The 16,439-nt window shown below is 47.2% G+C and overlaps 2 protein-coding genes across 2 annotated transcripts; both read left to right on the forward strand.

Annotated features, from left to right (window-relative positions):
* The first annotated feature begins 8,085 nt into the window (after positions 1-8,085).
* On the forward strand, positions 8,086-10,453 carry LOC117847943 (uncharacterized). Its single transcript, XM_072292328.1, has 3 exons — positions 8,086-9,114; positions 9,230-9,481; positions 9,561-10,453. The coding sequence occupies exons 1-3, from the start codon at positions 8,656-8,658 to the stop codon at positions 10,230-10,232; spliced, it is 1,383 nt and encodes a 460-aa protein (XP_072148429.1). The 5' UTR covers positions 8,086-8,655; the 3' UTR covers positions 10,233-10,453.
* A 657-nt stretch (positions 10,454-11,110) lies between these two features.
* On the forward strand, positions 11,111-15,939 carry LOC117850863 (uncharacterized). The gene is made up of 8 exons (XM_034732742.2): positions 11,111-11,344; positions 12,637-12,730; positions 12,816-12,866; positions 13,422-13,595; positions 13,987-14,166; positions 14,374-14,493; positions 14,705-14,838; positions 15,520-15,939. Exons 1-8 carry the CDS (start codon positions 11,196-11,198, stop codon positions 15,584-15,586), a joined length of 969 nt encoding a protein of 322 aa, XP_034588633.1. The 5' UTR covers positions 11,111-11,195; the 3' UTR covers positions 15,587-15,939.
* The last annotated feature ends 500 nt before the right edge of the window (positions 15,940-16,439 follow it).

Here is a 16,439-nt window from a genome sequence, read left to right on the forward strand (position 1 = left end):
TAGCAGTAGCTAGTATCATACGTAAGGTGAGTCGGTAATGACGCCGCGAGGGTCATCGTCGTGCGGGCGGCGCCGGCGGCTTATTCCCAATTCCGCCGCCGCCGGCGTCTCGATCGCTTCCATGATGGTTGGCGATCACCAGGGGACCAGGGGCTCCGATCATAATGCGCCGGCCGCCGACCAATAACTCCCAAGGATTCGACGATCGATCGATGCTATTTGTGCATGCATGATTCGACGAGATCGGCCATCCATCTCCTTGTGGTTGCAGCACCACCGGAGTCAGGTCGGATTCGCTGGCCGCTGGCTCTCGTGTACGGTCCCTGCCCCGTCGTCGCTCTCGCGCGCACGTCCATGCTTGCATGGCCCATGCAGCGAGGGCTCTACCGGAGCTTTCTGCTCTAAATGTCGCCGTGCACGTGCGTTTAGTTTCCAGCCATATGACCTGGATTGGACGGCACGACGACTGTTCAACCTCTATCACCATCATCATCGTCCGCCATCCTACCAAACAGTCGTCGGTACAAGCAAGCAAGCCATCCATGAACCAACAGCTTTCTTTACGTGGATGCAGCCCGTGGGCAGCCGCGAACATGTGTTGGGCCTCCCCAGCCACATACATACTAGCTAGGATCAAATAGCGGCCCATATCTCTATTTGATCCACGAGTAACTTTAACAGCCCCGAAGATGAAGTTCCCGCTCAGTTTCTGCTCAACGTGGGGAAGGAAGCTCATCCATCACTCACTCCAGACCTCCATTTCCCCTACCTTAATTTGCAGGGTAGTCCAAGATCAGTGCTTTTGCGCTTGTACGGTTGTTTTATTTGTTGGCTTGTTCCCATCACGTACTCATCTGCCACAATCCCCGCCATGTACGTGCTATCTGTCATTCCTAGCCTAGGATCCATATATATGTTGTAGGATCAATATGCTGCCGAAACGAAACATGCATGTGTATAGACAAGTTACTAGCTTCATTGATGATCTCATCTTAGTTCTTCCCACGATATGTAGGGGGGATGGTGCACCTTGCCTTGGCCACCCACAATCAATTAAGCGGAAACAACCCAATGGAAGATGAGTGGCCGAGTCACCAACTTGAGGCGACAATGTGTTGGCCACTCACTAGGTCTGCCGGTGATTTATAGGAATGCCTAATTATGATCATACTACACACTTTGCATCTCTTGCTCCATGGAAAGGACCATCAGCTTGCGCGGTGTGGGCCATATGCCCCCTTCCCGCGTGAAGTTTGTGATTACCATGTGATATGCACGTCATTTGTTGCCTAGCTATATATTAGAATAATCATAATATCTCTCTAACCTAATTGGTGCATTCGAGGCTTCATCGGTGGATGTTATAGTTGTAGTGAGTGATCAAAAGGGTCTTCAAAATGGTACACGGGCAACGACAAAGCACCAACGTGGTGGTCACAGATGAGCTCACGTGAAACATCTTTGAATCATTCTGCTCCTAGAACTCAAATTTGGAGGAACACCATTGAAACTTGAAAACGAGTATAAGATATGCTACCTTTTCCGATAATTTTGTTTGACTAGCCAACGAATTTAGTATCTTCTATTCTTTTCGCGTGACCAGCACTTTTATTGTACAATTTGCATACTCCCCAACAGATTTATCAAATCACTAACAATAATTCCTATCAAACTCATTCCTCATAGTTAAGGTATGTAGCTAGTTATGTATATGTGTGTCTATATAATGTTGTTAGGAAAATTTTAGCCCGGGAGGATTGAAAGGCAAACCAACCATATACATCAGCAACGTGCCATGCAGCTTGCAGGTAGAGAGAATGTTTGCCGGACTTTTCATGTGCCCCTGTTGCTTGCTGATGATGATGACCAGCAAACAACGTCGAGCGGACGGCACAGGGGAAACTGCAGCAGGGAGGCCGAATGGCCCGTGGGCCACGCGGAAATGGACTGCTATTGGGTAATTGGGTTCACGACTAACTTCATCAGCTAGCCCCGAAGATGATGCCCCCGCTCTCCAGTTTTTTTCTGCTCAACGTGGGTAACCAATCTCTCCAAACTTTAATCTTCGCTAACATACTAGTAAAAAAGAACAAGGAAATGGAAAACAACTGGTTGGATTGAGGATGTTGGAGGAGACGTGGCATCAAAATAGGGTAGCATCAAGTATCACACGCCATGCTAGATACACCCCATAAACAATTTTGACCATGTAAATCAATGAAGAAATTATGTATTGTCCCTCCTAATGTATCATTTCCGAAGTTTGGCCCCTCCCATGGTAATTCTTTGGCTTCACCCTTGCTTGCTGCTTAGACACACATCTAGGGAGTTATAGATACATGTCATGCTGACTTTGAAGAAAAGCATATGCGGTGTGTATGAATGACTTGCGATTGCACTCACTATATAGTGGCACATTGAATCTGACAATAACAATTGTCAATCACTAGGGAGCTACGTAGTTGGGGGGAGGGCATATGCCCCTAGTCACTTTTTGTGTTTTATTTCAGTTTGTTGTAAAATTTGCAAGAAAAAATATTTTATACTGCATATTTATAATAATTATTTAGGTTACGTTACAGTAAGTGTACGCCAAACGTGGACATTGTCTTAACGAAGATATACGGTGTTGCACTATGTCTGCCATCAACATGATAGCGATATTAATGCCGCGATCCTTCAACCTTAAGGTACGGTACTTCAAATCATACACGAGGGGGTGTCTGGAGCACCCACGTATCACGTGTCACAAGGCTTCGCTGGAGCCGTCAGGAAGATATACTTCTCAAGGTCACTATCCTTGGTGTAGTATAGCCATCATTTCCCCATTGCCTCTAGTTGGATCGGATCTTCACCAGTTGAACTCCATTGTAGCACATAAAGAAGTCAAAGATGGCAGCACTTGGTCATACTATGATTTTTCCTTCTTAATACAACATAAATAAAACTAGCGGAATGCCTCAAAGCATTATGGCGTGCCCACAAACTGCTCGCAGATATAGCTACTCGCAGATATAGGTACATTTGGTGATCGTAGCCACCACATGAGGGCACACTGAATCTGACAGTATTGGTTGTCGATCGTCGTTGGGGATTTGATAGTAGTATCGGTTGTCGATCATTGTGGAGCTACGAGTGTGGGGAGCTGCCTAGTAGGGGCATGCACCCCTAGTCACTTTTTGCATTTTATTTCAGTCTGTTGTAAAATTTGGAAGATAAAAATTCTATATCCAATAGTGATAACGCCCATACTCAATCTCATGCTCAAATCCGTTGAGGCATAGAGTATACATACATAGATACCATTATAATTTCTACCAAATTTTAAACTGAAAACATGTGAGAACTTTGCATTTATATTAATAAAAGCAGAAGTAAAAAACAGACGGATTCAAAGGACTCAAAAGAGAAAAAAAAATCTTCCGGTGTGAGGTGAACGAATTAAGTTGTCTCCCTCATGCTACCTATTTTTAGTTTGGTCGTCCACTCTTAATTTCGTTGCACTTGCAGTTAGTGCTTGTAGATACAGCCTCGACGTACGAGCAGCCACACTTTGCATGGTATGTTGTTGTAACTTGTATGTTCGTAATACATGAGGAACTGAAATTGATCACCTCAGTGTCTGAGTTGCGGCAGTCCGCCACCTCCATTTCACCGAGCTAGCTGGACTGGGGGCCTCCTATATGCCTTCGGGAAGGCAGATAACCAACATACAAAGCCTATATTAAACATACGTACATTTTTTACATCCATCAACATTTGTTGATATTTATTAATATTTTTTTAAAAAAATTCTGGCTTAATTGTGAGGTTGATCAATATTTTTTATATATACCAACATTTTTCTTTAACTTTTTTACTTGCACCAACATTATGATCAATGATTTTTTACAAGCACTAACATTTTTTACATTTACCAATATTTTAGCTCAACATTTTTTTGACATTCACCTTTTCTTTTACGTTCATTATGTTGAGATAGTTCATCTAAAATGTTGATTGTTAAAATACAACAAAATATAATCATATTGGATCTCATTACGTTAGATTAATTCTCAAGAATACGGTGGTTCAAATGGATTCAAATAATAATCTACGGTTTGGGAGAAAAAATACATTTGAAGTTTGAAATCCAAAAGCATATTCCACTTAGGACCAAATATTCTCCTGATTGGGAGCCTAGTGCACGCGTTGTGTGCAGTGTGTTGCTGTGGAGGGAGAAGTATTCCGATCCAACGATTTAGGAAGAGCAGCACGCATCTTAAACATCGGAAAGAGGAAGATGTATAAGAAAACTTTTCCAGAAGATATATGAATTGCTGGCTGGACTGCGTGCGGGGAGGAGCGGCCGGGATGCTGGCCCAAGAATGAGTCTCAGCGCAGCCCAAAGTTCAAAGGTACAGGCCAAGACCCGGCCACTACTCCAGACCCACGCATGGCCCACTCTTACCGCCATTCCTTTTTTTTTTCCTTAGTGGGAAATGTCGACTTTCACAACATACTCGACACAATACCTAAAAAAAAAACATACTCGACACAAAATCCATTTTATAACCCTTCGGAACCATCATCAACCACAATATATTCATTTTCAATCCTCGGCTATTCAAAACCGTTCATTTTTCAATCTTGGCTAGTGGCTACACGTGGCGACATGGTAAATGCTAAAATACTTTTGGCATTGAAAAATTGGGCAATGTATTAGAATCTCTTGAATTTTTCTTTCACTTACGGAGTATCTATGATATAAATAAGTATAAGTTGTCCGTATAATATTTTTAATAAACCTAACAAAAAAAATGGTGTGTGCCAATTAAACTTTTACCTACCTTTGTAGAGTTTTTGTAAGAATATTTACATCTGAAGTTTTTTTGCGACATAGTATTTTTACAAACTGGGACACTGCTTTCCAGAATTTGGTAATCAGTAAACTACTTGAAACATAAAGTCTGGGTGTACATATGATTGTTTAGAACCTAAACAAATTTGGTATGGCGTGAACTGTGATGAAAATGATTTGGTTCTGTTTCAAATACTATGCGTTTGGCAGTACTGTTGTATTTTATGCCACTTATTATAAAATTACTAAGGCTAGTCCTTAGCATATACTCCTAGGCGAGAAATTTTCATTGTTTTAAAGTTATAAAAAAATCTTTAAAATTCAAAATAGTGCATGCACTCACAAATAAGTTATGTTTTGTATGTTGACAAGGTCTACGATACAAGGACTTGACTAGTATTTAATAAAAAATATTGAACATAGCTGTAGTATACTTTGATGAAACTACACATCAAGAAAAATGAAAAATTTATATGTATCATCTTCAAATACCAAAATTTAGCACACAAGTAATACGCAATAAAAATTCAAATAGCTGATTTAAGGCAACTCCAAAATATCACTTATTTATTATTAATAACAACCATTTACCACACCACCACATCGATGCCATGTCATCCCAAAATCCCTCCAAAACATGAGCCAAGGTTGAAAAATGAGCAGTTTTAGTATTTTGGTTTGAAGGGTGAACATTTTTGTAGCTGAGAGTTGAAAATAGAATTAGCCATTTGTTAATGGTGATATAGTAAAATTGACTTTCAGGGCGAGTACATTGGTGTTATATAAGAGAAACTCCAATAGATTAAGAAAAGCAATCCCCTTTCCCTATATTCCTGGTTAAAGGGGATTGAGGGGTAAAAACACTCCTCCAACAACAGATTGAGAAAACAATCCCCTTTCCCTATATTTTTTCTCGATTAAGAAAACCCACCTCCCTGTCCCCTTAAGAAAAGGGATCCTACCCCTCCCCTTTCTTGATTTTCTTGTCTCTACCTTCTCCTCCACTCGTCCTCCTACTCGCTGCGCCCCTCCAGCCTCTGCTCGACCGCGTTGCCTTCTCCTTCTCCACCACATCCTGTCGCACTGGTCGCCAGGTCATCTGGCCGCGTCACAGTCCTGCCACTCCGCCAGCCCGTTTTGTAGCGTTGTCGGCCCGTCTTGCCGCGACGCCATCCCATGTCGCCCCGACCGGTCGAGCTGCCGCCCTGCCTTGCCGTGCCACTATAGCCGTTGTCGCCCCGGCCGGCGAACTCTGCGGTCCATGCGCGGGTGGCCGCGCCACCCATCCACGTGGGGGCCGCGTGCGGCCGCACACGGCGCTAGAGCCACCCCGCCCCTCCACACCGGCCGCCACCTCGCCTTCCCACGCCGCTGCTCCACTGTGCCGGCAGCTACCCCGCCGCGCGCGGTCCCCGCCTACCCTTGCCACATGGCCTTCGCGGGATACACGGGAGAGACGAGGGAGGAAGAGGAGAGAAAAAGAAAAGAAAAATTAGATTACCCTATGACAATGGGTCCATTTGGCAGAAGAAAGGGAAAGAGGAATAGAGAAAGGGGATTTGCTGGAGCACTTGTCTCCTATATGATGAAAAGATGTTTTCTCCATCCCCTTTAGCTAGTACAAGGGAATGAAGTTTTCTCAATCTGTTGGAGTTGCTCTAATAGGCGGTCTAATGCATGGATATATAATCTTGAGACGACTTAACAAACAATCTGTACAATGGGTTGTCTTTTTAAGTTGTCTCATATTAATTCTATTTCCTTCATTTGTGCATAGAAAAAAGAAATATTATAAGTTGTATGGCAACAATAACTCGTACAATGGTTGAGTAGTCGTCTCATAGTCCTAAACTCTAGCCTATGAGGTGATTGTTTGGCGAAACAACGACATCTTTCTCTCTCTTCACCCTCTCTTATTCACATTAGAAAAATTCTATGTGACACTACATGAGATGACTTATAAGATTATTGAGATGTAGCAATGTGCTTGGAGGAAAACATTCTACCTTAGTGCCCTGTTTTTTTTTCCGCCTTATTCGCCAACAAGTTGTCCGGAACGCGGCAACGGGAGCTCAAATAAACCTTGAGCTGACACCACTCGTCCCATCGTCTGAATTCTTCCAGCTGTGTGCTGCTACTGCAGCATTTTCCCCTCCCAAGTTACAGCAGCCGTCGTCTTTTACCGCCCCAGTTACTGACAAGCTTTGGCAGCATCCATGGAAGATCACTCACTTGCCGCGGGCGCTTTCCAGTTCAGGCCACGGGATGATCACTCCAAAAACACACTCCCCTGTCCTTTTCCGGGGTCAGCGTGGGGAAGAAGATCTCTCGTGGTCCTCTCGCACGGCCGCGACGTATCATCACTCCAGTTGGTTGAGCCGGCCGTGTCGTCGTCTCTTCCGATCCAACGAACGCTCTCCGTTCTCGCTCGCTCCGGCCGCGGCCTGACCAACGGCACGGAGGACGGCGAGGACATTCACGGCTGCCGCTGGCCCGCCGGAAACGGGCCGGCGTCAGAGATACGACGGAGGGCCAAGAACATCATCGCCTACATCAGACTATGACTATCGGAGCCCAGCAAAACTCCTGCAGAAACACACATGAACATCATTACATCAACAATGGATGCTACTACTGCTAGCATTTTCAGTGCACCCAGAGAAGAGAAGAGAACCAGGGAGAGGGAACAGAGTTCGAAATTTCCAATCCCTGGCCGATCGGCCTCAGCTTCCTCCATTCAAACTGAATCATCGACGGGGGAAGAGGACGACGCCATGGCCCAATGGTCCCTGCTTGTCTCCTTCACTCTGGTCGACAGTGCTCCTGTTCCAACGTCCAGCCTAGCACATTTAACCCCTGCACCAGCAGGTCAGTCAGTGCGTTCTAAACTTGCATACAATATACATATATACTTATATATTTATACATTTATTACTTGCATGTACTGACGAAATGATTCGAGCTGATGTACAGACCATTCAGTAAATCCGGGCAGGTTTGCTTTGGATCATGAGCCAACGAGTACCACTTACTAAATTCAATGGCTGCTTATTCTTCTTCTCTTTCTTAAAAAAAATCAGATTGGTTCGTTAATGGTTATTGGTTGAGGAGGAGGCAAGAACTGCTCCATGTGTCAGCCTGCAGCCTGCATGCGTTTCTGGAAGATGATAGAGCACTGTTGCCACTGCTGTAGTGCTGGGGACCTTCCATGAAACTGTTGTATTGTAGCAGCGGCAGTGTCCCCACATTGATCGCAAAAGATGGTACTCGTCTCACTCACCACATGCGCAGCTCTGACCGGTGACCACCCCCTTAAACCCTACTACACCCTCTGTACTCTCTAGCCTGTTCCTCATCGCACCATTAACCGCCGTTGATTACTTTGCCGTTCGTCTTCATTTGGAAACCGTAATTGGTGGTTAGCAGGACACTAATCGGTCTGGTTTTCATTGTTTCGTAAATGGCAGGTAAGCTATGGCCATTTCATGCGATTGAAGCCGGCAGTCATTTGTGGTGGCGGGTACGAAATTGAAGGGACTGTAAATAGTTGCTCACATGGCAGGAGCAGAGAGGAGAAAGGAGGTGTGTGAGGCAGTGGAACAATCTCCTTGCCTGGAGCGAAGTGGGCGTCAGAGAGTGATGAGTGATCTGTGATCCGTCACAATAATTTCCACTTTCCGGTTTTCACAGAGCCTCTGCTGCTCCATTTTGCTTCCCCTGCATCAGCACCAGCTGCCGCCTGCCGGTGCAAGTGCTTGATGGCGGCGGCGGCGGCGGCGGTTGCAGGGTTGTAGTGCGTCGTCTTGTGTCTGCGGATGGGGAAGGCGGGCAGGTGGCTGAGAAACTTCTTCCTGCCGGGGAAGAAGGGGAGGAAGGCCAAGGACAAAGCGGATGCTGACTGCCAGTCGGTGCTGTCGGCGCCGTTGCCGGCGCAGGCGGCGGCGACGCCGTCCGTGAGGGAGAAGAGGCGGTGGAGCTTCCGGCGGCCGGGGTCTGCTGCGGCGGCGGTGGGCAAGGTCGACGCGGGCGCGTCCGGCGGCCAGGGGCCACAGGGCCCGCTCGCGTCCTCGTCGTCGCACTGCTTCTCGGAGGCTGAGGTGCGTGTCGCGGTGTCTCAGGACCAGCACGCCGTCGCCGAGGTCGCGACCACCGCGGCGCCGGTCGCCTCGCTCCCGCCGCCGGCGTTGGCGAGGATTGGCGGCGGCGGCGGTGGCGGTGAGGATGAGGAGGCCGCGGCGGCGATCAGGATCCAGTCGGCCTTCCGATCGTATCTGGTACGCACGTTCTTGGACCGGCCAGCGGCCGCATTGCGTTGCGCCGCCGTCGATCAGTTCTTGGTCACGGCGATTCTCTGCCGGGGTGAAATGATTTGCGACTCCATTTGCGCAGGCGAGGAAGGCGCTGTGCGCGCTGCGAGGGATGGTGAGGCTGCAGGCGATGGTGAGGGGCCAGCTGGTGCGGCGGCAGGCGAACGTGACGCTCCGGCGGATGCAGGCGCTCGTCGACGCCCAGCGGCGCGCGCGCGCCGAGCGGCTGCGGCTCCTCGGGGAGGACCACGGCAGGCAGCAGCTCGCCGCCGCCACGCCGCGGCCAACGCCGAGCCGCCGGTCGCCGCAGCACCCGCGGTCCCGGAAGCCACTGGTGAGCACCGCCGTTCTTCTTGGAAGCAATCTATCGATGATCATGTTGGCACGAGAAGATCACGTTTTTTTTCCGGCAGGAGTCGGTGGAGAGGGGCTCGGAGGAGAACGTCAAGATTGTGGAGGTGGACAATGGCGGCGCGGCCGCGCGGCGGAGCAGCAGCTGCTACTCGACTACGACGCCGGGCCGCACGCTAGCGAAGGCCGAGCTGTACCAGAAGGTCTCGCCGACGCCGTCGGCGCTGACGGACGCGAGCGCGCGGACGCTCAGCGGGCGGTTCGACGACGCGTCCTTCGCCTCCGCGTGCGAGGCGAGCCGGCGCGGCAGCGCGGCGGCGTCGTTGCGCGCCGACCACGCCCACGCGCCGCCGCCGTTCCCGAACTACATGGCGAACACGGAGTCGTCGCGCGCCAGGGCGCGGCGGTCGCAGAGCGCGCCGCGGCAGCGCCCCTCGTCGGCGTCCGAGTCCACGGCGGCGGCGGCCTCGCCGTCCCCATCGTGCTGCGAGCCGCGGCCGCCGAGCGGGGCCGGAGGCGGGACTAGCAGCGCGCGGCGGAGGGCGTCGCTGGACCCGCTGGACCTGCGCGGCGCGCCCCGGAGCTCCGCCGGGCGCATGGAGCGGTGCGCGTCGCGGGCCATGGCGCTTGCGCGCGCGAGCGGGAGCGCGATCTCGTCGCTCCCCGGCAGCGAGTGCGGGTCGTCGAGCACCGTCGGCCACCGTGGCAGTGTGCATGGGCCATGGCAGGGGTGACCATCTCTCCTCATCAGTCTCGCGAGTGAGGAAGAGACGGAACCTTTACAGTAGAAAACTGACGAATCTGAGGAATGGAACTTTCGATCATGGTGTGCTTGCGTGTCTGATTTTTGTCAGTGTGGATGTAGGAGATGATAATTGTTTAGCAAAGGCGCCACTGGGCCTACAGGTTTTCGGCCAATTTTCGGTTGAAAAGAAAGGAAATTTGATTGGATTCATTTTAGTAAGAACACTTTGATTTGACCAAAGTTTGACATGGCAGCGGTGTTTGCTCATTCAACGGCCCTACTAACCTCTCGGTTTGCAAAGTTTGACGATGTAGCCAGCAGATGGGCTGTGAGATCAACCCTCTGAAACATTAGCTGGGCCCGAAAGGCCTTCGTACCTTGGGCCGATGCCCTCCTTGCTTCTAAAACATTTAGCATCGGGAAGAACTTACTCATGGGCCTGAAAGAGTTGAGCTGGTTTTCAAGCCTAGGCTGCTTCTCTTCTCTTATGAATGCAAAGCAGCCTCTGCCCTTGCTGGCTGCTGCTGAAACTTTCCTTCAGGACTCAGGAGGGATGAACATGACCCCCCCCCCCCCCCCCCCCCCCAAAAAAAAAAAAAAACACGAAACGATATTACAACTACCAAAAAAAATGCTCGGAAATGGTCTGGATTTTCCATATTTTTAAAGTTGCAACTTTAATGTGAAAAATCGTTATGCAGATGATTTTAGTGTGAAATTGACTAAAAACAACACGTTTTATGCTTTGCTGAAACAACTCGCAGTCACGTGCACGTACATCGATCAGCCATACGTACACTGTCACGTCACGTGCTCTCATCTCTGAGTAAAAAAAAATCGCGAAATACGAAGCGAAATTAGAAAAAGGGAAAAGCAAAGTGAGAAGAAGAGAGGAGGACGAGCTCGCGGGCCCAAAACCCTAAGACCCGCGGACTCCTTGGCGGCGGCGGCGATGGCGGACGGCGGCGGAGAAGGGGTTCCGCCGTCGGCGGCGCTCAAGGATCAGGGGAACGAGCAGTTCAAGTCGGGGAGCTACCTCAAGGCCGCCGCGCTCTACACGCAGGCCATCAAGCTCGACCCCGACAACGCCACCCTCTACAGGTTCCTCTCCCCCTTCTTCCTCCTCATCCTTGCCGGTTGTGTGGGCGCTCGAAACCCTAGCTGGACGTGCGGCCGATCTCGGTCTTGCGTTTGGGGGGAAGCGGCGGGGTGTTGTGTGACATGGTGTGGTGTGGTGTGGTATGGTATGGTGCGGCGTGCCTGATTCGCGTGGGGTGACTAACAGATTGCGCCCTGCGGCGTGCCTGATCGGACTCGCCCCTATGGTTGGATCGAAGGTTGCGTCCTTATCGGTGAGAGTGTAGGATCCTGGTGGTCATTTGGGATTTGGGGGCTGGCAAGTGAGTGACAACCTTGAGTGAGATTACGTATTTGTCGTTGATTTGTCGTGATGCAGGCGATGATTTATAGGCTTAATTCAGTATGTTAAAAATGCATCAAGTTGCTGTACTTAGCTAGGCCGCAGGAATGTTATTGCAATTTAGGCTTATGGTTCCTAGTGCTCTGGCCTCTAGGAGTAAGATTCTGAATCTAATTCTGACATAACATCCTAAATCTGATGATGTGATGTTACTTGCTGATGACGTCCCACGAGTGTCTGCAAGATGCAACAGAAACGTACGATCATGTAACTGCACGGCCAAATGAGCCAGTTTCTGGGTTGCCCTTTTGTCGTATACGGATAAAATCCATTTGTCGCACATAAGTGCTATTTAGCTGGCTTGAGAGGCGTTACTTATCTGGGTGTAGATCAATTAGCATTCCCTAACAGGAAAGAAAAACGCTTCATGTTCAAAATGAACTTGCCCGTTCTTTTTCGTATGCTTACTTCAGAATAGATTAAAAGATTCGATAAAAACTGCATACACTTTCCTTGTTTATGATATCACAAATGTAACCCAACTGATTTGAAAGTTCTGAATAAGCATAGAAAGAGTCCATCCTTTGTATGTCCAGTTCATTTGTGGTATGGGTCTGTGCACATAATTTACTTGGTATTCCAACTCCAAAACCTGTGACAGCATCAATTGTGAAATGGGGATGTATGTGAGTTAACGATCCATATACAGGGGTAGAGCGTTAGCACCTTGGGTAAGAGGCAGAGCCATATGCTTCCTGATAATGGTATGGGCAGTGACCATAGGAAGTGTTGAGACAACCATGCGTTTTGTTTCAGGAGATGCTTAAAGAAGTTGAGAATTTGAATTGCTTTCTTGTAGCTGACTACAGACAGCGACAACTTCTGTGGAAGGGCATCTATGTCATACCTCTTTCGTTGTGCTGTACAAGCTCTTCAAAAGTTCTAATATGTTTTTCATTTAAATTCCTTCCAGCAACCGGGCTGCAGCTTTTCTGCAGCTGGTTAAGCTTAGCAAAGCACTTGCTGATGCTGAGACAACAGTCAAGCTGAAGCCAGAGTGGGAGAAGGTATATTGCTGTCCGATTGCCCTCTAATTTACACTATATTTACTTGACTGACAGATTTCACAGCCCGTCCTCTTTTGTAATATAGGGTCATTTCAGGAAAGGTTGTGTTTTGGAGGCCATGGAGCGCTATGAAGAGGTGAGACTAAAAGGAAAACCCCATGTTACTTTCATTTAATGCTGCTAGACGATGCAATCTTTTTTTCCCTTTTGTTTCATAAACTTTGAGTAAGTCTTCCATGCCCTAGCAAATCCAGAAGTAAAGTTTGAATAATTCGTGTATTGGTTGCATTTTTTTAGCTGTAAAGTTCAGCAGAAGGAGCTCAGATGGTTCAGTGATGTTTATTGTAATGAAAACAATAATTGGATGAACTGAAAGTACTCAAATAATAAAGAAAATTTAGAATTGCTTCGGTTAGCTTTACTCATTTACATTGTACACATTGTAAAAAAAACTTGCTCATGTATCTGACCAATAACATTGATTTCTGTTGATGCCTAATTTGGCCTTTTGTTTTGACTGAACCATGACCTTCCTTCTTTGCTGCTATTTTCTTCTTGCCAAGCTTAGTTGCTCTCTTTAATTACAGCATGAGATTTGTATCATCTGCAATATCTATACCAACCATTTCTTTGATGTTTTCTCCATGAAATGGAGATTTAGCTGATTTATAGTTTTTTTTCCATGGTGTAGGCAATATCTGCTTTTGAGATAGCTTTGCAGCTAAATCCACAAAATACAGAAGTCTCGAGAAAAATCAAGAGGCTTTCTCAGTTGGCAAGGGAAAAGAAGCGAGCTCTTGATGTAGAGAGCATGCGTTCGAATGTTAACATTGGGAAGAACTTAGAATCACTGAAAACCGAGTTGGTGAGTTTTATAGTTGATGACTTATCCAGCAAGCTACTTCTTTGTTCAATGGTACTGCATGTAAAATTGCCTTGACAAGAAGTCAAGAAGATCTATCCAGGAAGCTGTTCCATGGTGTTTCAAATTTTCATATGTTACTGGTTTTTCTTTCATCATGCCAATATAGATAAACCTTATGTTTTTTCTTCCATCATGCCAACATAGATAAACCTTAATCAATGAGATATTTTCCATTAAGCAACAGTATCCGGATGCTACTTGTATACTATATTCATGAAGTTCACTTATGCTACCAGTTTGAGTGTTGCGGAAATGACAGAAAAAAGAGTGACTGTTTTAGATGAGTCATCTTTCATCATCTATGTGTTAATCTCCGTTATTTTCTTTTCAGGCTGCAAAGTATGGAGATGTAGAAACAGGGCAGAGTATCTTTTCATTTGTTGTTAATGTGATAGAATCAGCAATCAAGGCTTGGCATGACACAGGAAAAGTGGATCCAAGGGTCAATTTTCTTCTCGATGATCAGAAGACTAATACTCAAAAATATGCCCCAGTGGTTAACGTTGACAAGGTACTATGCTGCTACAGAATATTTCATTTTGCAACTTGACATAAACTTTTGCATTGTACAAACACATGTATGATCTTGAAATTTACTTAGGATCTGCTGGATTTTATCTTTTGTTTTTCTTGAATTTTCTGCTAGTAGTGATTGCACCAAATTTATAACCACTTCTATAACAAACCCTTGTGGTTGTTTTGGTTGTTTTCCCCCTAGGCCTTTGAGTCACCCCAAACTCACAGTGAATGCTTCACATTTTTGCGGCAATATGCGGAGGATTCTTTTGCGAAGGCTGCTTGTATGGTGGCACCTAAGAGCATCATCTCCTATCCACAGGTCCAATTCACTCTCTATTGTTCTTTTACGTGTTAGTGAAGTAATGTGTTTTCATAATTAACTGCTGCTAGCTTGGCACTGGCAGCTGGTTTTTTCTTGACAAGTTAGTGTTTAGCATTTTTTTTTGACAAGTTAGTGTTTAACATTGTTTTGTGTGTACCAAAATGAAAGTGGAAGACTAACATGGTCTACTATATATTCATATATGCAGGTCTGGAAAGGGCAAGGATCCAGAAAATGGAAGCTTGACCAGAGTGATGGGTTCTTTGTACAATTGGAATCACCAGCTCTAAGGAAGATATGGTTTGTGCCCAGCACAAAAGAAAAGGGTCGAACATTGTGCAGGTAATTCTCTCTTTCTGAGATAAGATTAATGTACCTACATTTTTTTTTGTCACTTGTCAGTTTGGAACTGGTCAATTTATAATTAGCTTGAACTCCCACATAGGCATCTATTGACTATTGTACTGTACAATCATATCGGCATTGCCTACTGGTATTTAAAAAAAGTTAATGATTAAAATGTTGCTTGAGGCTAAAGACTAAAGAGTCCTCGTAGTTTTGGCTAACCTTGTCATTGCTGTCTATGCCCTGCTGCATATGTTCAGTTTGTTGCCATGTTCAGAAGATCACGTCTACCAGAACATGGACAATAGTTAGGTCGTTGATGGTAGGTTACCACGGGCGAAGTGTGCCTGTAATCGCAACTGGAACAGAAATTGCAAGCCTGGCATATCCATCTGCCACCACCTTTGCTGAGATGTGTACCAGCTGTTTGCGCTATCCATTATCTCGTGAGGCACCCCACTTTCTATGACCTTTAGATGCTGCTATCCGTTGCACCGCCATGTACTTTACAGTGTACACGCTCCCTCCAGTCATGCGCTCCCCTGCTTTCCTAACCTGTTGGATAGGCAGCATAGCCATCAAAATCCCTCTTCCCTCCTCTTTATGGTAGTCACAAGAATTAGGACAGTGGATGTACTGACGATGTATGGTGCCTGCCTACCTTTATTGCTTGTGCAGGAGCCCTGAGACCTTGGACATCGGCATCCATGAGGTCATCCCCAGGATATTCAAGGAAGAGGCTTGAATGAGAGGCAAATGAACAAGGCTGAACTTGTGATTGGTACCCGGCTCGGCTGAAATGGCAGGGTGTTTCTGGGAATGGTAAGAAGAGGGCGCACCAAACTCTGTAACAAGTGGAATCGATCTACAAGGGGTTTTCTGTGCACCGAGGGACCCAAAAAATTTTGCTGCTCGATCTGTGATTGTCGCTGTTGTCTTTCCTGTGTGTACAAAAAAGCCTGCGGTTGTGCTGCGATTTCATATTTTCCATTTATTGAATCCGGCCATTTGATTTGTTAAGAACAGCGAGGTACCCGAGGGGAGGTTGGAGATGTTTTCTATGTATCCTTTAGAAATGAATGGTTAATGGTTGCTTTATATCCTAGAGAGAGTTGCTGGTGAATGGTAATGGATGCCCTAGAGAGGCGGCAAGCGATGCATCGCCATCAGGCGGCGGAGGACAAAGTGATAGAAAGCTGGAGGAACAGCTACATACCTAGGTGGATTGGGTCAAGAACAGTAGTGTGTCCGTGATACAGGCAGGGGGATCACGATCTCTTCTTTCGTATTCTACAGCGCTACAGCTCCGATCATTCGTTGGTGCACAGTGAGGCAGCGACCCTCAATCCATGACCACTCTACAATAGGCCCGTGATGTCTCCCTAGGATCTAGATTCTAGAAGGGAGAGATCGTAGGCATAGGGCCTGGCAGGCGTCGCGTCTCCATCGGTTCAGCTGCTCGTCATCACCATACGGCGCAGTGGCGCCGGTGCACGGTGCTGCCTAGTGTCGCCGTCGTCCCGGCGAGTCCGGCGCCGGCAGCGCGGGGGAGCACGTGAGCGGCCGGCGACGGATGGGAACGTCCTCGGCAGATTGCC

Source organism: Setaria viridis, chromosome 3, assembly GCF_005286985.2.
Source record: "Setaria viridis chromosome 3, Setaria_viridis_v4.0, whole genome shotgun sequence".
In the NCBI taxonomy this organism is placed as follows: Eukaryota; Viridiplantae; Streptophyta; class Magnoliopsida; order Poales; family Poaceae; genus Setaria; species Setaria viridis.